A 26,054-nucleotide genomic window follows, 5' to 3' on the forward strand; every position below is an offset into this window, starting at 1 on the left:
ACTGTTGCAGTAATCAATGTGACAAACATTGATTACTGCACAACAATACACAAACATTTTCCTAAGGGTCAATTATAAGGTATAATTTAACAATCTAGTGTCATTGCTGGATGTTGGGCTGGCAGCTGCCATCATTCAATCCATTGAACAGCCTACATGATGCATATCATTCTGATGCTGAAGTGGATTTGACCAGTAAAAAGTGAATTTGTAGTGCTGGGAACCAGTTAGTAAATAAAGTTGCTGGTTATCATTGAAATTTTCGATTTAAGCTGGTGGACAGAAACCGATGATTAAATACTCTCACTTATTTCTTAGTCTACTCTTCCTCCTTCTTTGGCATTTGGGTTACTTTTAATTTGCCTTTATTCCTTTATAAAAAAAAGAATTTTTCAACAGAATAATAAAAAGTTTAGGAGGAACTTTGTTAAAGATGGAACATTATTTCAGACCAATTTACATATTTTCCTATATCAGGAAGAAATTAAACTTCTTTATTAGTCTTTCAATTTCTAGATAGTGGAGGAATATCAATTGAGATCTGACGAGCCAAGAGGTCAGAACTGCCAATGCCCAACACAAAAAAATAAGACACACCAACAATATATATACAGTATATATATATTTCAAGGTGACATTTCAGCTTACGCGTCACAGGAAAACTCACTCACCTCCCACAGCTTCCAGTATGAAGGTGTGAGTCACCTTCTGGGCCAGAGCAGAGAGGTGAAGAACAGAAGCAGCGGACGGACGAGGGACAATGAGAGGGTCTTTCCTAAAAGAGAGGTTTTACTCAAAATAGAGTTTTTACTGCTTAAAAAGTGTTTTCACTGTTACACTGAAGAGTTATAATTTAATTTTTTGTCAAAAGAGCCAAATTTTGTTAATCATACTCAATTTGTACAAGCAGTAAAAAGGGTACAATACCCAAGAGCAGGGGTGTCAAACTTGTTTTGTTCTGGGCCAAATCAAAAATCTGAATGTTCTTAAAGGGCCAGCTGCGCCAGAAAATATTGATATTAATAAATAGTTGTTTCAATTTTCAATAAGTATTTATTAAAATTAAATAATATTGAACATCTTTTCACACTGCCCAGTCCCTCCTAGGAGTTCGTGATTGCTTTTGTGGGGTTTATTTTGCAATCAAAATCACAGATTCTGCTAAATTCAAAATATTTGTAAAGAATTGTTAGGATATTTGCCCTAATGTAACTTTTTATTAATCACCTTATCAGTTACTTGACATCAAGTAAGACTAAGGCAGCAGTCACTTAAACCCAATGTTTTTGGTCAATTTTGAGAAAGATGTGGAATCTGTTGATTTTGTGTGAATTTTGTAGATTTGTGAAAAAACTTGAGGGCCTTCCTGATATAATTTGGAATCTAGTTGGCCACTTAAAATGCTACGGCGGGCCGGATTTGGCCCTCGGGGCTCGAGTTTGACACGTGCCCAAGAGGGTGAACGTATGTACTTTCAGTGTTTGTTCTGATTCTGTAGCAGAAACACAACAGAACTACCCTGTCGGCAACGCAGCGATGATGAGGTGAGGTGCAAGCAGGGAGAGAGAGTAGTGGACGATTTCTGGAAGAGTTCCCCTAAAGCCAACGTCTCTGTTCCTGAACAAGAGCTCCTCGAGGAGCCAGGCGACGTCACAACACAGGACAGATGTACTCACGCCCTGCGGAGCAGCGGAAGAAGGAGATGTTTAATTCCAGAATCAGACATGAGCATTAACCATCTGGAGATATGAGTCTGGGATTGCTGGGTATGACTCAGAAAAATCACTGTCACACTCTACTACACTGAAAACCAATTTTGTTTAAGAGTCTCTAGGAGAATTGATGGATATTGAGTAGCAGCGGCAGACTTTAATGCAGAGAGCAGCGAACATAGCAACACAGGAAGGATGTGTGTACCTTGCTGTGTTTGTAGAGTAGCAGACTGGACACGAGACTGGTGGACATCACAGCCGTGCAGGAAGCGACCGCTACATAAAAACACAAACACCGTCCTGAGATAAAGATTTAATTAAGGCTCAGTGGGATTTTAAATAATTCTGGATTTACAGAAGATGAGGTGGAGGACGATGGCAACGCTGAGGTCTCTATCTGAATGCCTCTTCTCTTCGAGTTCAGGAGCAGAATGCAACGCAGGCAGAAGCCACGACATCCGTCTCTTCCCAAACACACTGTCAGCTCTAAAATGAAAAAGTAAGAGGCATTTAACTGAACGTTCAATTCAACTCAATTCTTCCCTACTAAACTTTAAATTACACTTCTTTTCTCCTGATAGCCAATTACAACAATCAAGTGGTTTTAGATAGCTTGATTATTTGTTGCACACTCACACGGCTCCGGGGTTTATTCAGGGTAAATTCAGCTCCACTCTGTATGATAGGAATCAAGGTAACAACAATGCAAGCCACTGCAATTTTATCCCATTATCATTAATCACACGAATCCGATCAAAGCTCGTTTCTCTTTGAACTCACTCTAATTGTAAAAATGCAGAAGGGCAGCTTTTAAACAAGTTAGCCTCTGGAAATGTTGTTTGTCCCTGCGCTCAATAGTAAACGACTGATTTATCTGCAAAATACAACAATGGGCACAGATTGGATTTAAAGTTGCATGGTGTCTTCAAACAAAATTAATTTCCTGACTAAATAAAGACAAAGCCAGTTTGATGACTTAAATCATTATATCAATATTATATCAATAGGGATAATATATTTGTTAACATATAACAAATATATTTGTTTTATATATTTGTTATATAAATAGATTATGACCGAAAACATTTTTGTTTACGAAATGTTTATGATATCTATTTTTTAATATCTACTTTTTATTAAAGACTTTTAAATTTAGCTTTGTAATTTCATTTTGTCTTGTATATAAAAGGTGAAATAAACTTGCTTTGCCTTCTTTGGTTATCTTGACGGGTTCACTCCATCTTGAAAGTTAATAAAACTATTCTGGATTAGGATTGCTTTTTATTTTTCATATTCATACTAAAACGTGGTAACATTTTTGGACTAAGGCCCAAAGGATTATGTATGAAATTATTTCAATTCAATAAAGACTTTTTTTTTTTTTTTAAATTGATGAACATATTTCACATAACAAATGGAACAGAAAAAAGGCGTACCGATTTTGGGGAAAAATATTTATCTGATCTTATTTACATTTAATAAAAACATTTAAATTGGAGATTTTTCAGACCATTTTCAACAAGTAATGTAAATATCTCCATTTTATTTACAGTAATGAAAGCTTTACTAAAGGTAATAATGTTTTTATATGTTTTAATTATTTATTTTATCATTTGTTTTTAGTTATGAGTTCCAACCCTTTGAGTCTAAACCCACCTGAGTTTAGACTCCTGCACAAAGAAAGAAGCGTTCATTAATTTATTACAAAAAGCTTGATCTTTAACTCCAACCAGGGAGGAGATGTGAAAATGTTTTTGACATCTTCTTAGGGCCCATTCAGATGAAGGTGTTATGCATTAAGAATGCAGTGGGAAGGGAGTGTGAGAGTTTCCAGAGTGTTTTGGATATGCACAAAACCTCTGAAGGGCATCGCGTCAAGTTCCTGGGTAACAGCAGCACTGGCGTGGCTTAGTTTTTGAAAACCTTGAGAGGTTTGAGGTGTAACGATGAAATCAATATTCAACATGCAGACTCTGAAAGAAAAGTTTGGTGTGCTTTCAGTGCAGTTAAAGTGAAGAAAACAAACAGAAATGTAATTTTCTTCAAAATAAACTCTATAAAAATTATTTTCTTACTAAAGAAAGGGATTTATTGATGTGGCTCGATTGCTTTCAACAGAGTAATATAAAGACTCAAGGTTCTTAATCTAAAAAAAGAAAGAAAGCAAAGACACTGGAAATGAACAACAACCTGTAGACAACAGAAAATGTGATAATGTCTGGAAATACTAATATTTGCCTCACTTTATTCTCCTTTCTCATGTATATCCAAATCTGGAAATGCTGAAACAAATTTCTATACTTTTCCCAAACAGGCATCTTGTGTCTTTGTGTTTATTTTGGTTTATCCAGGTTAGCATTTAATGAATGTATGTTTTAATGATACCAAAATCTGCTTTTGCTCTTTGTTTTTTGTTTCAAAATAATTAACATTTAACAAAGGGAGTAATTAAGCTTCACATGGAACCAGGTCTATACCTTCCAACTCCAGATTGAGGCCAAAGTAAAGTGTTTATTTGACCTACCTTTCATTCTCCTATCACACTGAGAAACCAAAATATTTTGTGACAGTAGATTTTAACCTACTTTAATCTTAACCTGCAACAAGCCTACATTGGGCCACCAGGTCACATTTGCACAGTTAACAATCCTGGCCCCACTGTTGCCAACTCAACCACTTTCTTGCAATATGTAGCAACAGACAAAAAAATGAGTCCAAAATCTGAACCGGCAGGTCAGGTTTTTTAAATGTTGGTAATCACCGATCGGCCAGAAAACTGCGATCAGTTCACCTCTAGTCCATTCGAGTGGTGGCAGTATCATGCTTAGAGATGTGAGATTTACTAACCCAGCGGACTCCAAAGTTCGGATTGAGATGGTTCTTGAAGTCACAAATCAAAAAATGTTCTTCAGAGTTTCAATAAAACAAAAGTTAGTAACTATAGCATGAATAATTTCAGCCCATTGTGTCTTGATTAATTATCTTGAGAAAACTCTTCAGTCAGAGGCTTCTCAGATTTGCTGTAACACAAACTGCTACAAGAGACGTTTCCTACCAACAGCACATCACCACCTTCAATAACTCATTGAAGAATGTGAATTAATGAGCTACGACAACATTTAGCTTCCCTTTGGGACTAATAAAGTATTTCTGAATTTGAATGTGAATTCTCCTTAAGTGATGACCATCATTCATCTCCTTTAACACACTTTGGACTCGTATTGAAACACAATGAGACAGAACTTCCATCTGGTTTTCAGATGTGGAGAGTTTTATTAAAGTATCAACGGTTCAGAACAGAACAGGTGTTAAAAGGACAACCAGAAGCGGCGCTTTGGTTTGCCAGATGCTGGTCTAGTTTTCTTATTAAAATAGCATCAGGTATGCTTGCTGATGTGTGTTGCAGTCTGAGACAGTCATACTGCGATGCGATTGTGGTGTAAAGTCTTGTAGATGCAGAAAACAAAATGGAAAAACGTTTTTAGAGAATTAAGAGCTTGACGCATCATGACTGCTCTCACTGCAGAAGATTTTCCAAATTTTCCACAGCCAAGTCAAGTTCTAAGTAATCTAGCTGAACAAAGTAGGATAAAAGTCTGTTTGATTTTCTATCTAAAGCTCACTGTTTGACAGTAATTGTCTTGATGAAACGTGGTATTTGAGGCACTCAATGAATCATTTCAACCCTGATTTAGACATAAAAATGTGTGCTTTCAAGCCACGAAGGGGTTTTTGCCTCATAACAAGCACCTTTGCTGTTGTTAAAGGTGTAGCTGTGTGGCTATTCTTCACAATAAGCGTCTTTTGAACAATGTTTGGACAACTACACTTGCTGTTACCGCGGTACAGCTGCAGGCTTCAAACACTGCAGAAATTAACACAAAATCTCTACAGTAGTGCTTTTGTTGTTTGGACATGTAGCTGTGAATTGCAATCAAACACAGCAGTGTAAACACCGACAAACGGTCTAGTGAATGCGAGTCCTTCAGAAATATAAGGTCAACTCGGAAAAGTAACTGCAGGTGCATCACTCAAACACTGAGCCGTGTTTGATAAAAACTTCCGGCCTCTTACCTGGAGAAGTGTGGGCGCAGCTTGACTGTTATTTATGCATCTTAGCTCTGCACGTGTGCGAGAGAGATACGCACAAGAGCATCAGCATGTGTCTGTGTGTGTGTCAAATCTGGACCCACTGACTGTAAAAGCTCTTGATCTCAACTGAGAATAAACAAACCGCTCAGAGTTATTGCACCTTTGTAAATAAATATTTCACACGTGAGGACTTTTAATTTTTAACAACCCACTCATCCATCTGTTTTCTGTGCAGCATTAACATGCAGGGGCAGAGAGACGCTTGGAGAGATGAAATCTAAGTAACCAAGAAATCGTGCCGCAGCATCGTTTTTGGTGCAGACCTGAACTGGGAGCTAAAAGTACTCTCATGCTGGTAACAATTAAATATCTTCACCGTTCTTTGGAACTTTCAGGAATCAGTTTTGATATTCCTACTGAAAACATGGAGTGGAGAGCCCCTCTCTGAGCAGAGTAAACACACGAGGGGAGAAGCTGCTTTGCTCGTTAGGCGCCAAGCAGAGATTGAGGGTGGATGTTATTTTCTTTCCGTTATCTTTTTCACTGGCAGACTGTAATGTTGATGGTAATTGGAGCGAGTCTAAGAGGATGAAGCTCTCATCAGGGCTTGCATCATGCCTGTGCCAGATTTAAGGTTTAGAGGGGAAGTTGTTCAAAGTTTAACAGAAAGGAACTTTTCTAATTTCACAGATGTTGGATAAAAATGACAAAAAAAAACAACAAACGGGAATCCTATTGGGGGTGTTGTTACATTACAGTTTTCACACTCACTCGTGCACAGAGGAAGGAGCGCAGGCGGTTGGATTACCTGTTGTTGAGGACAACAGGCAGCAACAGGTCCTGTAGAGGGAGCCATTCATCTACTCTGCACCGCCCCGACTCACACATCTCCTACACATAGAAAAACTCATGATTAACGCACAGGAAAGCAGATGTTCTACACCATTTAACACACTTTTAGTCAGCAGAGCCAAGAGAAATGCAGAAAGTTGGTACAATTTTTGGCAGAAGCTTCGTCTCAAAATGGTATCAATCTGTAAATAATTTGGCTATATTTGCCAAGTTATTAAAAAGAGATTCATAACATTTTAATCATTTTGGAGAAGAAAAAACATTTGTGGTTATTTCTACTGCACAAATTATACTAATATGTTCAATTTAACACAGCTCCATCCAAGTGAATCAAAATATATACGTTATGGGTCAAAAGAGCGTTTCATTACAAGAATAAAGCTTCAATAAATTTACAGTCTCAGCTCTCATTTTTAAAAGTAAATTTACTTAGCCAACTTTTAAAGGTCAGTATGATTTATGCAAGGCGCACCGTTTGTCATACAAATCAACCGTGACCTGTCTGTGAAAAAATATAAATATTTATGAAAATGCAACCTATGCATACCGACATTTTAAACAGTTATTGTTTTAAAACCACTAAAATATTCCCCTTATGACCTTTTCAGAGTTTAAAGTGCTTCTAAAGAGGAGGAACTCACTGTTTTCTAAAATAAAGTCATGAAGTCATTAAAATTTTCCAAGTGTTTGGTAAAAAGAGTAACCCATCCCTAAATGTATCTGTGCACTGCCAGTCAGCCGGCTGAAAGAAGGGACCTACTTACACGATACATACAGCTCTGGAAAAAATTAAGAAACCACTTAAAATTATAGGTTTCTCTGATTTTACTTTCTATAGGTATATGCTTGAGTAAAATGAACGTTGTTCTTTTATTCTATGAACTACTGACAACATGTCTCTGAAATTCCAGGCAAAAATTTAGTATTTATTTACAGAAAATGTGAAATGGTCAAAATAACAAAAGGATTTAGTGTTTTCAGACCTCAAATAATGCACAGAAAACAAGTTTATATTAATTTAGAAACAACCATACTAATATTTAAACTCTGTAAGAGTTCAGAAATCAATAATTGGTGGAATAACCAGGAGGTTTTCAATGGGGCTCAGTGCAGTGGGCTCTACATTTTTTTTACAGACCTGCACATTTGGCTGTTTGGAAATACTATCCTGAAAAACTGTAATGGTTTGGAAACTGAAGGTGCAAATTAAATGATATGAAAAACATAACAGTTATGAAATGTAATGTTTTTGTTATGTTGCAATTATTACCTATTTACACAATAGGTAATATTAGGTAATTATTACCTATTGTTCATAGTAACAATAATAATATATTATTATAATATTATAGTAATAGGTAATATTATTTTAGTAGCACTTTGAATAATAGTAAAAATTCTGTTATAAATAGCAGTAAAGAAATTATTTTGTTGAGTCTGTTTTAAAACGGGGAGTACGTTTTTAAGATAGAGAAACTGATGTTTCCAAACCATTAAAACTACTGATCGTTACAACACTGTGGGACTGGCACAACAGACATTAACACGTTTAAAAAACAGACTGAGGTGGAGAAAAAACAGACAGGTGTATTGAAGGAGAACTGGAGGAACTGTTTTGTACAAACTTGAAAAGAGACTATCAGACTGTTTGAATCAATTTATGGGTTTACCATAAAATGCGTCGCTGCTGCGTGATTAACTGATAGGAGTCTAAAGTATGGCTGCATAATACTAAGAACACAGATTGTGATATAATGGTTAAAAACTGCGATGACCAACATTTTCCTCACTTTATGCAAGCTCAGATCAACTGTACTAGAACAAATCAGATTCCATACTTTTTCCAAACCATGGATAAATATAGATGCAGTGGATAATTGATGTTTCCAGTTGGCAGTTCTCTGGATTGCTTGTATGCTGGGATTTTCCAGGTTTCATTTTATAACTCACATATGCAAATTACCCTTTGATCATTTCTTAACCCAAATGAGGGCCCGTATCTTTCACCTTGAGAGAAAATGGCTGGGAAAGGTGGATCATCACACTTCCTGCTGGTTTCTTCCAGAGAAGCGACGACAGCCACTGCAACACAGACTGTAAACCAGCTTCCTGTGTGGACATGGAAAATATACGTCAGCAAACAGAAATTCACTCTTTATATCCCCGAAATAAGTACATCAGGAGGAAAATTCCAATTCTAACATCACTGATGGCCATAAAGTACAAGTAGTAAGAGAAAACATCCGGCTTCTGGATGCATGAACAGTGCGTTCTGTACTTTACGTGTCTGAATGAAAGAACAAAATGCTAGAGTGAAAACCCTAGTATTGCAATTAACAGAGAGCAACACCCACTCTCTACAGCAGAGCTTTGGAGTGTAGATAACAGAGGGCAGCTTTTATGGAGACCAACAGCAATCAATGATGCCTTGGACAAATTATCAGCAAACCCTTAACTAATCAAGCTCTGCAGGCTGGTGAGAGAGAAAAACCCTGAGAGAGTCTAGCAGCTGTTATGTCACTGAAAATGTTTTTCCTCTTGACCCTAAATGTGTAACAACGAGCCGTCTCCCAGTACAAGCCTGAGAAAACTGTGTCAGCAACAATGACATCCTGAGCCTTGGTTAAGTGAGAAATATTCATCGTCTGCAGCACTGAAATAGGCACTCATGCACTCAACAGTCTGGCTTAATACTTTTTGGAGAACCATTATGCTTTCAACAAACCTTTTCAGGGGGGTGTAGGTAGAAAGCATACGGTGTTATGGATTTAGAGGATCCTGCCCCTTTGTGAAAATACGCTCTTAAAACAGTGTAAATATACCCGAGTGGTGCCTACGCCTACATCAACCATATGGCTGGTGCAGATTTAAGGGCGGTGCTGATGCTGAGCTTTTAGCTGATCATTCTGGCAGAGCAGTAGCAGCTCTTCCTGTTTCAGTGCTTCCTTTACTTGCAGTATCATCTAAAACCCAGGGGTGTCCAGCAAACCTAGACAGAAATCCCTGTTTTATTTTAGGATACTTTTCCACCAAAGCGGTTCTGAAGGCTGGTGCCTGTTTAAAATTGTTATAAAAAAGGACCAGTTAGGATGTACCACTCGAGATTGGGCTCAGAGCCACACCTTCACATCTAAGTAACTGTTTCAATCAAATAAAGGTTTAATACTTTGTGTGTTTATGGAGTATCACAGAGAAGGAAGATAGTTTAACTGAACAAAGCTGGATGATCCCAGTATTCTGGCAAAATAAGTTCTAATATCATCATATTAACTAAAGAACTATGCTTTGAACAACATGGAGTGTACACTGCAAAAAAACTAAATTTTACCAAGTATTTTTGGTCTGGCTTCTAGTGCAAATATCTAAGAAAACTTGAAATACAGTAGTAACTTTTCAGCAAGGTATAAGAGCTTGTTCAGTATAAATAATTCCTTAATATTGATAAAAAGGTTCTAATTTCACTGGCAGATTTTTCACTAATACAATATTTTCCCCATGTTATAAGTAAAATAATCTGCCAGGGATACTAGGACTTTTTAAATCATATTATGGAATCATTGACTCAAAACAATTTCCTATATCTTGCTAAAATTTTACTTGTAAGTTAGTTTTGTCTTATTTCAAGTTTATTAAGATAACTGCACTAGAAATTAGACAAAAGATTTGTAAGATTTAGTGTTTTTGAAGTACAAGAAAACATTAAAAATATGCAGGGCAGTGTACCTCGATGAGGAGGGCTTAGCAACGCTGGACTAAAGGCAGAAAGCAAAAAAATGCCCACTGTTACCATAGTTTAAACTCAAACAGAAAATACTGGTGGCCAACAAGTCCAGCTCAAATTGTGATCTGATAAACCAAAAATAAATTTTATTCAAATATCACTGAAAATTGCCTCTCTTTTAAAAAATTATCAAAATCTGTACAATAAAAGCAACATTTCCACTTTTTCAAGACTGTAGAAACCCTGATGTAATGACATGGCTCCTGGGAAGAGGAAAACCAGCCATTAAGTGGCTCTTGCATTCGCCTTGTTTGAGTCCTGCAACTGTTTTTAAGGGAAAACCCTGATGCAGTAATGTTAAATACATAAATGGATATAAGTACACCATTCCACGAGTTTAATGTATAAAGGGTCTAGATTTCAATTATTAAAATCTAATCTTAAGTGAACTTAAACCACTAAAAGCCAAAAAGGAAACGTTTGAGAGAAACCAAGAACACCCCTATAGCACTAAAACACAAAATATGTAAAACCTGAGAATTTAAAGGTGTACTTTATGTTTTGTTTATATTCCAAATGGGCGATGTGATAATCTTCCTCAGTTTCTTGATTTCTCCTGCAGCTGTAGGAGTCGTAGGCTGCATGTTTGCTCATATTTCTGAGAAGATTTATTATGCATGTGAGATACCAACAAACATAAAAGATCCTAAGGAAAGACAAGTCACGCTAAATCAAAAATTATCTGTAAACCACGTCTTTGTTTTCAGATATGAGTCAGTCGGTTATTGCTATGTTATTTTTTGACGCAAATTGCCATATTGAGTGATTCAATAATTACCAGTGACTGCATGCGCCTCGTGTCACACCAAATCAGTTTGATAACGAGCGAAGCAAACCAAACTACTGTAACTTGCTTCCTGTTGGTAGCTGAACACCAACATCTGCACTTTTTCCCTCCGCCTCTTACAGCATCGTGGCCTCACACATTTCTTCCTCTCACAGCTTGAGAAACCAAATCTGCTGTGTTGCTCTCGAGGGCACAGCAGTTACAGATGGCTGCCATTAACCGTGTGCCTGCTAGTGTGTGTTTACTCGCGTGCACCTTTACGTTGGTGTCGGCCGCACAGTCGTATGAGATGCCCACAGGGACCAGGCTGACATCAGGGACAGATCCCTCTTTGATGAGCTGCCTGATGCGAGCCAGCCACTGGCCGCCGTGGCCAAATGCCGCTGACACGCCGACGCTTAACGCCTGACCCTCGTGAAGCAGCTCACATACCAGCTGAGGAGGAGAGACATGACAAAAAAAAAGGTCTGTAAATCCTGGCATCAGTTGCATACGATGCTAATTATTGATTAATGAATTAATCTAAATAGATTGATATGAAAAAAAGAACATTATATATTTCTTAAAAAACTATCAGCTGTATTAAATACTGACCACATTAACATAAAATTGTGGTTTTCTCACACTGAGGTTTCCCCCAGGGTATTATAAGCCTGGCAGGCCACCAGGTTTTACATGCTTCCCCCGCCAGGCTAAGCATTGTTTGCTTATTTATTATAGATGTTTTTATACACAACAGTGACAGCAAAGACGGGTTAAAGAGTCTTTTTGGTGACAACATCAGCAAATAAAGTGACAGATAAAGGATAACATTTTTTTATTTAATCAAATTACGGATGTCTTAGGAAAATTTCAATCATAATTCGAATGACAAGACTGCAGTGAAAAAAACTGATATTTATTTAACTGCATTTGCTTGATGTTTGCCTCTTTTTTAAGACTTTATAGTTGGTGTTTCGGTTTTGTTAATAAAGCCACACAATAACACATAATTACCATGTGATATTTTAACATTTCCTGTCAACTTCAAACATTTTTTTACTCAAAAACATGGTGGGCCGCTGGATGACTGCTCTACCGCCCCCACCGCCAGACTTAGGAAGTTTTGTGGGAAACCCTGTTCATTATTAAACTTGGACAGATTTACAAGATAAAACAAGAACCTTTTGCTGAATAGAAAAATGAAAGATAAAAAGAGTAAATAAAGAATACATTCATAAAGAAGGCCTGGTTGCTCTTGAAGGAATGAGAAGTTGACGTTGCTCCGTTATGCAGCTCGACTTGCACTATCAAGGTGAAATTTAAGGAGCTTGTTGAGAGTTTATATTTCTAAACAGAACCACATAAAGTTCATTTTGTATCTCGGACTGTTTGGACTGGATGCGCCCTCCGCCATATTTGTTTCTCTCACAACCAGCTAAGCTTGAGGATAACCAGTTGTGCCCTCTTGTGGATGGCAGCCAAACTACAACACTGAAAGAAGGTCTAAGCGGACATTATTAGTTAATCAATTAGAACTCATTTTAATCTAATAAACCGTGAATCGACAATTTAAGTAGATTCATTGTTTGCATCCTTGAGACAAAGGTAAAGTAGGAAGATGCTGGAGGAAGGGGTACAGATGATAGAAGCAGCTGAAGGATGACGAATCAAAACAGAACGGACGGGGTAAAAAGCAGGAAAAAGGAGCGATTGTGTGTGTGTGGGGGCGGAGGACACTTTATGACATTCAGAGACACTTCCCTCGCCTCGAGTACTGTTTTCCCCTTACAAACAGGAGAAATTCAATTACCATTGAACAGCAGTTAAGCAGGCCCACACTCAATAAACAATAAAGGTCTATTAACATTGAAATACAACCGATAAACAGGCCTGCTCTCTCACACAAGGCCAATATGCTTAGTCACATAAATGGTAAATGAAGGAAAGAAATAAATGGACAAACGAATAAATAAAACTCTTTACATACCACTGGGGTTGTACTACTGTGTAGAACAGTTTGAGCTTCACAGCACAGCATTGATCTGAAAGAGGTCCAGATCTTTGAATAAAACCTACAGATGCTCATCAATAAATAAGTATTTTATTGAAAAGCTTACTTATTCAAGTGTGTATACAGTTTTAAGGTAGATATTAATTTAATACAAGTTGAAATAAGGCTGTAACAAAGAAAATGTGGAAAAAGTGAAGCTCTATGAATGCGCAGTATTTACTTTACATAGGTAAACATAAATAAATACTTAAAAAGCATCAGTCTATGTCAAATATATGTGAATTTTTAAGTTTCTCTTACAATGAATAATTTGGATAAGAATAATTTTACTTTATAGAGGGAAGCAAACCTCTTTAGAGAAATTTGTACAAAACAACAGCTTCTTTTTAAATAGAAACAGGTATTAATTGCTGCAGTGCTACACAGATAAACAGCACCAGAAAATCTAGAAAAGATGTGAGGGAATAGTAGATGCTGCATAATAAAAAGAAGAAAAAAAAAGCACAAACCATCCTCTGATAAGAGAATAACAATGAGGGCAGACCTGCCAAGTAAACACAATCAGGTAACCAGCGCTCTTCTCATTTCTCCACCCTGTTCTCATTGCTTTGTGGAGCAAAACCCAAAGTGGGATCTCTGTAGCAAAATGCAACCCCTCTGGTAATTTCAGGAATGAAAAGAAAGTGGGATGAAGCTGGGGAACGAGGGAAAGCAGGAAAATACAGGCTGTATTCCGATCGAGGAGTTGGCTGTGATAACACGCCACCACAGAAAGCCAAATTATAATGATGCACATTGCTTACCCTGCAATTTTATACAATTACCTGCCATTTCTTTATTTTTGTTTAAAAAAAAACCCCAAAATTCATTAATTTTTGTCAGGGTTGCTTCTCCTCGTTGTTGGTTACATGTAAACAGCTGACAGGGAGGATGTCCACAGATAATTTCAGGTTGATGGCCTGAAATCAGCACATCATGGGTGCAGTAGCTCTACAGACAGCACATGCATTATTGCATTTCAGTGCCACACTGCAACAATTTTTGCTTGTTTTAGCTAATTCTATTCCATCAAGCTCTTCTGATAATTTTTTTCATCTCAATAATGGTTTCCATAACCAAAGGACATTTCAAATAGCTATTTTCTTGAGGTCTACAGCTTTTTTTTTTTTCTTTTTTCTTTGTCCTCCCCTGCAGGGGGTCTTTTGTGGGCCCTAGTTTCCCTTATATGAAAGTAGGCTGACAGGAAAGGGGGAAGAAAAGGGCGAAAGAAATGACGCAAATGTCACCGGGTCCGGGAATCGAACCCACGACGGCCACGTTGAGGCCTCCAAACATGGGTCGCGCTATCCCCTACAGGCCTACACCACCACAGCACGCCCAAGGTCTACAGCTTTTTAAAAACATTTGTTGCATATTAGTCCAAAGGCCTCACTGCACATAATTAATTTGCAGATTTTCATTCATGCTGTAAGGATAACAGCGAAATAATCTTTTATTCTCAGAGTAAGCAGGTGAAAGGTCTGTAGTTATTTTCACAGCATAATATTTACATTTGGAAGATGTTGGGAAACACCCAGGCATGAAGGTTTGGAGTGACTGAATCAACACATCTGTCGCTTGTAAAACGAAAAACTATTTGTATAATGACGGACAAAAGTTACCTGAAATCTGAAAACATAGGAAATTCAACTGCAATTTACTATGAACAAATTTTATTGAACACTATAATCCAGTGGTGTCCAAACTTTTTGTCAAATGGGCCAAAATCCTAGACTTAAAAGGACTCGAGGACAAAAAAAGAAAAAGATTTTTACCAACTCAATAACTAAACATGCAATACTTAAATTAAACAAAGTAGTCAGATTTGTTGCTGTAAAAGGATGCGTTAATTATATTTATTATTATATTATTATTATAGTTTCAAAACTTAAAAATGTTCTGCAGATTTGTCTTATTAAAAGATTATGTTGCTTATTTCCTAGGTATCAATTGGAAAAAAAGAACACAGTTTAATCAATTCTGATTAATAAAATGTTTATATTTAGCCAAGTTCAAAATTAATTAAAAACAGATTTGAGAAGCAAAGTTTAATTTTGAGTAAAGGTCTGTGGTTCTGGAAGAAAATGCAAAAAGCAAATCCTTTATAACCAATATTTTACTTGTTTGTGACAATTTTGTTCAAATTAAAGATAGAAATTTAAAGATTCATCTATATCAAATACCTGAACTGGGAGCCAAATTTGTATCCTTCTTGAACTGAGGTCAGGGGCCACAAATGGCCCCCGGGTCACACTTTGGACACCCCTGGTTTAATCTTTAGCACAACATCATTCCTTTAAAACAAGCAGGTGATGTGTTATATTGGTGGGTAAAACTAAATTGTTACAAGAAAACAATCAAACTCATAAATGTTGATCAAACGGGGCTTTCAGGTGTAAGTGGACCAAACAGAGCAATGTTTCTTAGGACTACGTGGAACTGAGTGATAGTTGCTGAATATTGACAACATTTATCATGTTTAACTCACATTTTCCTCCCCAATCTCTCTCTGTGAGCATAAAGCGCAGTGAAAGTTCATCCAAATGTCTAACTACAATAAAATTACACAGAACCTGAAAGTTTAGAGCTAACCAAATATTGAACCAAAGTAATCCTTTACTCTGTGATACTGAAAGGTTTTGCACTGACATTTGTGATTCAATGTTTTGTGGAGTTTCAGTGTATGCTGTATTCCACCACAAACAAAAGAACAGTTGGTATAAATTGCTAAAAGCTTCCCAACATTTTACAACAACAATAACACGGTCTTGTACAACGCTGTGGCTGAGAGAGTGAGGAGCATTGTTGGGTCGGACAACCCTTCATGAGGACAAAACAACCGAGCTTCCACAAGGGAAAACAAATCCAAAACAGATTTTTAATATTTTCTAGCTTCTTCCTTCCACACCTTAATGTTTCCTGTTAAACTGATTAAATAAAACTATTCGATTAAATTAGAATCAAACATACTTCATAAGAATCCAAGAGCTGCTGACTGAATTCCTGTAAGATTAACTTAAATCATTTCACTGTTCTTCTAAAGATATACTTTCTTTACATTTTATGTTAACAAGCATGACATTAAATGTAAAATATGAGTAATTTGTAAGTTATTTCAACTTTAAAGTATATCTTGGTAAGGGGGACTTCCTGAGCAACAAATAATTATTCAACTGATGTGATGCTGGAAATCATCAGTAATTTCTGTTACCTTAAATTCTTAACCATAAAGAAAATGTGGATAGTTTGGACTTACAGAAGTCATGACAGCAGAGTAGAGAGGATCCATTTCAGCTTCAAGTTCGGTCGCTGCATTAGGAGGCAGCAGGATGACACCTACTTTCTCCAAGACGGATCTATAGGATAAAGGAATGATAAATTACACGTTGGTTTCTGTTTTAAAACCAACTAAGTCCAGCATCTAAAGTGGCATCTGTGCTTCAGTAGAAAACAACTACAACTTGATTTATCTTGCTTTTACAGCTCATCTAAAATGACTTTTCAGTTCTAGAAAGATTTTTAGTTTTAGTATTCATGTTTAAATTAAATGGCGTCTTTCACTCTGCTATCAAACCTGTCTTCCCTGTCCAGGATTTGGACAGGGAAGACGAAGAGAAGTGGATGAAGAGAAGTGAAAGAAGCCATCTATGTTAAATGAATGAGCAGATGGATGTATTTTTAATCTTTTTAGAACTGAAGAAGTCTTTTTGATGGGAGCCGAGATGTCTTCAAGAAACAAAATAACTCCAGTTAATGCGATCATAATATGGCTGACTGAGAATCTACACCGGCATTAAGTAACCTGATGAAATGTTGGAGGTTACTTGTTATTGCAGCACACCTTGCCTTTACACATCTTTGAGCATTTGTGTGTTTGAGTCTGTATACCTTAGGAAGGAGCTTTTGACGTGGAGAGGACAAACAGTGTATGGCGTTCTCAGGCTGTGACAGAGGAGCGCGAGAGAGATGAGAGCGCAGTCCACGTCGCTTTGACGCAGATACACATATACCAGGGGAGAGCCCTGAATTAAACAACAGAAGCAGTTTCAGATAAAACAAACTCCTCACATTGCCATTTATTATTCCAAACAGAGACGGACTCTGCAGAGGTGTGTGACCATTCATGTTTAATCAGTCCTGATATCAAATACTACAGACTTCACAACATATCAGTAAAATCAAGCATCAAGAAAGTAAATTTACAGTTTAAACCAGCGATTTACATATCTAAAATGATTTCTATTTGCTAGACACCACAATTATGAGAGAGACTTTTAGTACTTTTCAAAAAATAAGTTTACTCTATTTATTATTTGGTAAAAATTGTGCTGAGCTGAAGATTTCTGGTGGCCATTCCAAAACATTGACATTGTTGTCCTTAAGACAACAATCTTTGTCCTTAAGACAACAATGTCTTGGTAATTAATTTGGTGGCATGATTGCTGTCATTTTGCGTTTGGAAGATTCTTTTGCACCCAAGCTTTGACTTCCTTGAAGATGTTTCCAGATGTTGCTTCAATATTTATACAATGTTCTTTCCTCTTTATGTTATCTCTTTTGTAAAGTGGAATGGGCTATTCATTCAAATGCATTAATGTGATGAGTCAATAGATGCATGGATGGATGGGAATGTCAACAGGAGCAAAGATGGATGGAGGGGTGGAATGACAGATGAATCAATAGATGGTTAAGTCAATATATGTACAGGTGACGAATGGATGGTTGCATGGATGGATGAGTCGATGGATGGATAGATGGATGAGTCAATAGATGCAAGAATGAGTAGATGGATGAGTCATGGATGGACAGACTGTATGGATGAGTCGATGGATGGATGAGTCGATGGATGGATGGATTGATAAGTGGGTGGATGGATGGATGGATGGGAATGTCAACAGAGGCAAGAATGGATGGAGAATGGAGGAATGTCAGATGAATCAATAGACGGATAGGACTATATATGTATGGATTGGATGGTTACATGGATGGTTGGTTAATGATATATTGATGTATAAATTCAATATTGAAACCCTAAGAATGGCAACAGTACCTGACCTAAAGACTAATCAATACATCGTTGAACAGTGGAGGTTTTTATTAATAAAAAAATAAACTTGTTCTTTTACAGAAATACCACTGTTTTCCTTCCACTATTAACATATCCTCAGCTTGAAAGTCTGTCTCCTCTGCAGCAGAGGAGGCAAATATGCTGTTCAGTGGATTTCTAGCAAACTCTGGATATTATGACTCTGCAACTTTAAGAACATTTTGTTCTATGATACGAGTTCAGTGAACAAACCCACAAACAGATGTATGTTTGTCCTTTAGTCTAAGAAAGCAAAGTGAAAAATCAATTCAGAATTCCTAAAATGCCCTAAATTATATGAGGTAATTATGAGCATCATAAGAACAATAAGCTCAGTAGAGTTTGGGAAGGCTTAGCCCAATTAAAACATGGATAAGACCTAATCTTACTTTATATACAGTTATCTGCTTATTATATCTTGATTGTGACACAGGAAAAACTTATATTTGTCTAAAAATGCAAAAACAATCGTAATCGTTAAAAGTTAAGATTCACATTTTACTGTATATGTATAAAACTTAGTAAGATCAATGCAAAAGACATAGCTCAAAGAAACTAATTCATGCCTACTTTGTGACTCTGCATCAGCAGCGTGACTCATTAACTTCTGTTTAGTCAAGCGTGTAATTAGAATAACTTTTTGTTTAGCAAAAGAAGTTTAAAAAGACGAGAAAAACTTTTAAAGATCTTCAGCTGTTTTTGTATAGAGTTGCTGAAAACAGACATTTTATTTATCTTGAAGACAAACACCACTGTAGCCGTTTACCATCTAATTATATGATGCGGTATGGTTTAATTTCACACACCATGCATGGATGAGCATGAAGGTTAAACATTACAGTTTCTGTGTAAAAATACTTTAGTAAGTACACTTTCCTGGACCGAAACCTTGTGAGCAAGAGTTGTAACACTGGATGGAAAGATTTAAAAAAAAAAAAATTCATACCTCTAGTGTTGCTTTGTGTAAAGCTGGAAGATGATTTTTGTTGACTTGAATACTTCCAAACACAGAGGCAAACATCTTCAGCATCACCCAGGACATGAATCTACTCAGGATATGATAATGTGTAGAGACATTTAAACGGAAAGAAGAGAAAAAATGAATACAGAGAGGCTGTTGTAAAACTTAAGACATATAGCTGCTAACAATGAGTAGCAGAAAGTAACTTAAAAAAAGGAGGATGTAGACCGGCTGAACAACATGTAAATGAGATCGATGGGAGTGAGACAAAGTAGGGAGAATAGGGATGAGTGATGACATGGGGAGGAGGCGAAGCGGAAAGCGATAAAGAGGATGGGTTGTGAGGGTGACAGCTGCAGATGGAGACAAAGGTCGTAGCTATAAATGAGCAAGAAAAGAGGAGAGCAGAAATGGGGAAAAGAGATTTGTTAAGCCCCAAGAAAAGCCTGAAAAGTTTCATAGAGAGGAAGAAAGGGACAAGTTTAGATGTATTTCATCAGACATTAGCTCAATTTTTGACATCATCTGTGACTAAAAGCACAAAAAAGGATCTGAGAACCTGAAATGTTCACGGCTCCAAAAGTCTCCCTAAGACAAGTTTGTGACTGGAGAAGTGTCATCTTGAGAAGGGTGATAAATGACTGATAGATTGTAGGTAGCCACATTTTGAAATGTCTCAATCATAGGAGCCTTTCAGTGTTTCAGGCAAGCCTGTGTGAGTCAATCAGAAGATGACATCAAAAACGGGTTTTCTGTTTTACCAGTCACTAACCAAAGGGGAAAGTATATAAAAGCCTCCAGAGTGACAAATCTGAGTTTATTTTTTATCAGGAAAACCTAATTTTAGCTCTTGTCAATGCTATAATAAGGTGTAGAAAAGGATCCAAATGTAATGAGTAAGAATTGTCTTTTTGCTGGCCACTTCAGGTGAACTCAGTAGGTTGTGTCTTTGTTTTGTTCACGTCCTGCTTTATCATAAATTTCTATGTATGGCAATCACAAGAGTCTCTCTGTAAATGTAAGTGACATGGAGCGGCATCAGATTCTAACAGTTGTAGGATTTCTCTTGTGTCTTTGGTATAATACCATGAGCCTTTTCTCCAGACTTCACTTCAACCAAACCGAGATCACCAGAGTTTGCTGTTTTGATCTGCGCCAGAGTTTGATTGCATGTTCACACCTCCCAAAAAGAATCCAACTTTCCAGGCAAAAGAACTGGAGTTTGATTAAAGCGGACTAAACAGAGCTGGTGTGAATGTCCTCTAGACCTCTTTCTGAGTAGTCTGCCCAAGAACTGAATTAAAGGCATGTTCACAGCTTAGGGTAAAGTAATTTTATTTATATAGCATATTTCCAGCAGCAAGGCAATTTAAAGTGCTTAAGACGGGAAGATATTTTCTTCCATTCCTTTCCCGAAGTTGTCTGATGATGACAGCTTACAAAGGGGATGTTTTGTGGAAAATTAGGCAATAGAATAAATAACTATGCAAAACAATTTCTTATTTTAATCTTCTGAAAAACAAGAGTTTTCCTTGCAATTTTCAGATTTTTATGAGTTTTTTTATTAAGTGTCTTCAGACATTTGTTGTAAATTTGCTCTCTCTCTCTGTCTCTCTCTCTATATATATATATAAATAAAGGAATTTAATTGCGTTATGGTTACATTGGGTGTTTCTGTTACATTTAATTTTAAATCAGGAGGGAGATGCTTTATATACTGCTTGGATGGTGTTTACTTGTTTCATATATTTTCTTTGAGTTAGTTTTTCAGTAATAAGTAGATAATGGCTAATTATAAACAGATGTGACTCTTGACTTTATTGTTCACTTACTCTCTTCAATTGTTACATGTTTCCTGAACATGTTTTAAATTATTTTTCCCAAGAAAATACACAGAAATCTTTTTCACAGAAAAAGTATTCACTCCTCAAGTTGACTTTGATAAACATTAATATAGTTTAACTTCATTACAACATCTGATGATTCTTTGATATACAACTAATGTCCTTGTGTTCGTCTCTAAACTAGTTTTCAACTATACTACTCTAAATGAGGAATCACAACAGAATACAAATGATAATGTAACCCATTCATCAAAAAATGGCTATTATTTGTGTGCTATATGACACTTTTTTTCCCAGCAGCCGTTTTCAGGCTGGGAATAGAGACAATTACGATAATTACACATGCATGATTGCAACAATTTGAAAAGATTAGAATTACACAATTGAATGTAAAATGTGACAGCAAGAGAAAAACCTGAAAAGTGACCAATATGGCAACTTTGAACACTTCAAATTAGAGAAGACATAAAAAGTAAAACTACAAAATGTATTCAAAATAAGAAAGTTTAAAGCATGGTAGATTTCTGTTTTTGATAAACAGATGCAGAAGGAAACTTTTCCTGTTTTAAATCTGTAAGTTGCCTTGACTTGTTTTCTATGTATTTTAAACATGAAGTACTTTGATCCTATTTTTAATCCAACTTCACCATAGCAACTACAGATGCAGCTTATGGCTATTATCAATTAATACGCCAAAGAACATCTCCAACTCAGATCCAGGGCTTCGTTATGTATTTAAGGCTCAAGGGCCTTCTGTTCAATGGAGTCCTTGTTTATTATAATGAAAAACATGCCCTCCACTAGCTCATTAACCGGACGGCAATAGAACTTGATGGAAGAAAATAAGTTATGCAAGACTTTAGCAACGCAAACAGTATTTGTTATTAGGATCAGTTTATTGCTTGTTTTGATCATTTTTATGGGGTTTAATGCTGGCGATCAAAAAAGTAAAACATCACAAGCAAAATAAGCAGCTTAGGAGTTATAATAATCGAGCTACTTTCCTAAATGCATGCAGGTGTGTCTATATATATGTCTATGTATGCGTGTGCATGTTTACTTGTAGGTGTGTGTGTGTGTATATATATATATATATATACATACATACATACATACATACATACATACATACATACATACATACATATATATATATATATATATATATATATATATATATATATAGTATATATCCATCAATATTTTTTGCATATTTACAGCTCTGGAAAAAATTAACAACTTAAAATTATAGGTTTCTCTGATTTTACTTTCTATAGGTATATGTTTGAGTAAAATGAACATTGTTCTTTTATTCTATGAAATGCTAACATGTCTCTAACATTTCAAGCAACAATTTTGTATTTATTTGCATGAAATGAGAAATGGTCAAATTAATGAAAAGATGCAATGCTTTCAGACCTCAAATAATGCAAAGGACACAAGTTCATATTCATTTAGGAACAACAATACAAATGTTTTAACTCAGGAAGAGTTCAGAAATCCATACATGGTGGATTAACCAGGAAATTTTCAATGGGGGTTCAGTGCTGTAGGCTCTTAATTTTTTCCAGAGCTATATATTGATATTTTTATATTTATATTTCTAGTTCAGCATGTTTGATGCCATCTTTCTGCACTATGCAGTTTTTATTTCTGTCTTCTTTTGTTCTGTCCACTTTCTGTCTTGGCAGCTTAAATTTTCCATTTGTGGAACTAATAAAGGATTATCCTATCTTTTCTTATCTTAAACTGACTGAATGTAAAGTTAGTGCTTCTTCACATATAAAATATGAAGTGCTGCGGCTCGAAAGCTCTTTCTCGACACTTTTTGCACCCCACCCTCCCACCCCCACCCCCACACACACCTGATGAGGCCGGGGGAAATGCAGGTGTTAATGAGGGACAGGAGCGGTGAGAGAAGACTGAGCTGCCCTTGGCTGTCTTCCCCCTCGGGTGCTTTATGAGCCGCTGTGAGCGCCTCCCTAACCCTGAAACACACGGTCACAGGACAGCAGGGTGAAACGGCACAAAGCTGCATTTGTGCTGCATTTACACAAACATCCGCCTTCCAGAAACACGACAACAGCAAGAGTAGCAGCCCTTAGTGACATGATTACATAAAGCTTAAACTCAATTACACAGGAGGAGGGAAAACAACAGATACTGGGGACTGTGACAGAGATAGGGAAGGTCCAAAGTTAGCCCACTTCTTTTCATTCAGTTTGCACAGAAATGGATGATAGGCTCCATTTTCTGTATCTTGGTTTGAGTCTGTTATCTTCCTAGTCCCTTTTTCTTTTCCAGAGCTCTTGCAGGCCATTTCATTTTCTGGATCGTAGCCTATCATTTATTTACACTCCTCTGGCATCTTTGCACCTGCCTCTCCCTCCCACTCTTTTTCTCTTCAGGTACCTGTTGCTCTGACAGATTCTCTCCAGCCTGTCGGTAACGGGACTCCCATAAACCTTGCACCCACTCACATACAAAATGCAGCATACCCTGCGCACCAGCCAGCCTCGATATCTGAAACAGGAAAAAAAGCAAAGCTCAAAGTAGCAGGCATCAGTGAACGCACTGGAAACAAAAAAAAAGCTTCAAAAGGAAGAGTCTGAATACTGCAGATAACATCAGTACCTGGTTTGTGTCTCGTTGATGCTCAGCAGGTTGCGGAAGCCAAGGAAAGAGTTTTGGCCAAGCTTTTTGTTCTAAACATGAAAAGGATTTGGATATTTTAATTAAGACAAATCAAAGTAGTAATCACACATTTGTAAACAAATAGAAGCTAATTAATGTTTAAATGACTACTGGAAATATGGAAATCAAAAGAAGAATAAAAGCTTAAAGCCACACAGGCAAAAAAGGAATAGATTCCACATTTTATTTAAACTGGGCTATACAATACAAGTTTAAAAAAAATATTGGGCAAAACAGATTAATGTTGAGAAAAATCTTAACACAAAGAGTGAGAGAGGAAAGTAAAAAGGATTCCAGAATAAAATGTGGACAAATCTACAGTCAGAGAGTTTCTGTTCAAGTCGTAACCATATATATTTACCCAAGTGTGCTTATTTTCACGATAAGTACAGACAAATAAGTGATACCGTTGTTTTTATGATCTATCTACAGAGCACAGAAAGTGGGACAGTGTGTATTTGGTCAAAAATTTGTTTTGAAAATGCATCTCTTCAATAAATCTAACATAATTGTAATGCCTGCTTATTTCCATTTAAGGTCATTTTATATATGGTACATTTTCAGCAACACGACAGTTCAAAGTGCTTCACATGAATTACAAAGTAATACAAACAAAACAACAAAACCAAAAAAAAAGTAAAGTATAAGACTACATATTGGTCCCCCACGTTTAATAAGAATAAGTAGTACTACTATAAACTATTAGGGGTTTGTTTGGATTCTTCATCTCAAAGCTAGATGTTGATTCTCCATTTTTGATAAGATTAGTGAGACATAAAACTAAATATTTATATAACTCTATAAATATTAGTTCTCCATGTTTGATTCTATTAGTAAGTATAAATCTAAATGTTTGTTTCAGTCCTGGGTTAAGTTCTGGATTTGTACAGTATAAAGCTAAATTGTGTCACATCTGTAAGGAAAATCCAACTTATTTTGGGATGCTAATGCATAGTCAGCATTTTTCAGGTATGGCAAAGGTTAAAACATTGTAGTAAAAAAAATAACCATACATCGTTACCTTAACAAAAACTAAATTCAGCTATTTTTATGTCATCACTTAATTTTCTACCTTCCTGTTTTCTGTGTCTAACTTTGTTCCACTTAGGCCTGTCGCGATAAACGATAAATCGTACGATAAATTAAAACTATCGACGTCATTTCAATTATCGGCATTATCGTCTCTTCCGACCTTTTTCTCTTTCCCCGAATGACACCGAATGAAAAAAGGCTCAACTCCGGTGCTCTCCACTGACCCTCCCTTCCTCATTTCCTTAGTGTAAAGCCCAGCGCACATGACACATCTTAGAGCTGTCAGCTGATTGTCGGCCCATTTTCAAAACCTGACAGATCACACATTAGTCGACAGAAATCCTAGGTATAACGGACAGAAATCCTAGGTATAACGGTTTGATCGGGTTCGTTCCTGCCATGTGGTGTCCAACAATGGGTACAAAATAATGGCTACAAGTCCAGTGAACTAATTTTAAAACCAGGCATTAATCAATGCATTACTACAATCTACCTGCAATGCATGTGGCTAGTGTCAGCGTAAAGTCCTGACTGAATGAAAATCATTATAACCTGTTTACGTCACGTTAACGAAGAACAGCTGAAAAGTTACCGGGTTTATCAACTGCGGTAGCAATTTCGCTCCAACTCCTCCTCTGGTCATTTCTATATTCTTTGCATGTTGAATAAACATTAATGTTGTTTCCACATCTGCTGGACTTCGGGTTGCTCTGTGTCAGCTGTTTGGGATTCCCCGACGTAATTTCCCCTCAGAAAACGCGGAGGAGAATCCGTGCTTTCTGATTGGCTGCCTGTCACATTCAACAGGTGGAGTTAAAGCTCCCAGTCGGGAAAAACCCTGATTTAGATCGGAGCGGCAACGACGATCTACCGTAACACACCACACAATCTTAGGAAGACCAAAGGTCTAAGATTGTTGTATGGGGAAAAATAGGAGCAAAAAATTGTGTAGTGTGAACTATTGCATCAGGTAGTTGATGTGCCCATCTTCTCTATTTACATCTAATTATTACTGAAGGGCAACATAGTATACAGACTTCATAATCTGCACTCTTTTGGTTGAATGCAGTATTTATTTCCACTTTGGCTTTATGTTGTTTAGTTTTTATCAAGTACATTTTTTGTTAATGGAGACTGAGAATCCATTTTGTTTTTGGTTGTTTTGTTTATTTAGTTTCTTT

General features: G+C 36.7%; 1 protein-coding gene across 3 annotated transcripts in view; it reads right to left on the reverse strand.

Annotated features, from left to right (window-relative positions):
• The window catches only part of gpat2 (glycerol-3-phosphate acyltransferase 2, mitochondrial), a 145,299-nt gene that overhangs the window by 22,179 nt on the left and 97,066 nt on the right, over positions 1-26,054 (reverse strand). For all 3 annotated transcript variants that reach the window (XM_028033987.1, XM_028033988.1, XM_028033986.1), the window contains exons 5-17: positions 23,782-23,852; positions 23,560-23,670; positions 23,013-23,135; positions 19,289-19,388; positions 17,145-17,278; positions 16,513-16,612; positions 11,480-11,659; positions 8,664-8,765; positions 6,613-6,695; positions 2,068-2,198; positions 1,918-1,988; positions 1,519-1,679; positions 672-775 (exon numbers count right to left, since the gene is read on the reverse strand). In XM_028033987.1, the coding sequence (XP_027889788.1) occupies positions 672-775; positions 1,519-1,679; positions 1,918-1,988; positions 2,068-2,198; positions 6,613-6,695; positions 8,664-8,765; positions 11,480-11,659; positions 16,513-16,612; positions 17,145-17,278; positions 19,289-19,388; positions 23,013-23,135; positions 23,560-23,670; positions 23,782-23,852 (1,471 nt within the window). The remainder of the gene's footprint in view (positions 1-671; positions 776-1,518; positions 1,680-1,917; positions 1,989-2,067; positions 2,199-6,612; positions 6,696-8,663; positions 8,766-11,479; positions 11,660-16,512; positions 16,613-17,144; positions 17,279-19,288; positions 19,389-23,012; positions 23,136-23,559; positions 23,671-23,781; positions 23,853-26,054) is intronic.

The sequence above is a fragment of the Xiphophorus couchianus genome, chromosome 12 (genome assembly GCF_001444195.1).
Source record: "Xiphophorus couchianus chromosome 12, X_couchianus-1.0, whole genome shotgun sequence".
Taxonomy (NCBI): Eukaryota; Metazoa; Chordata; class Actinopteri; order Cyprinodontiformes; family Poeciliidae; genus Xiphophorus; species Xiphophorus couchianus.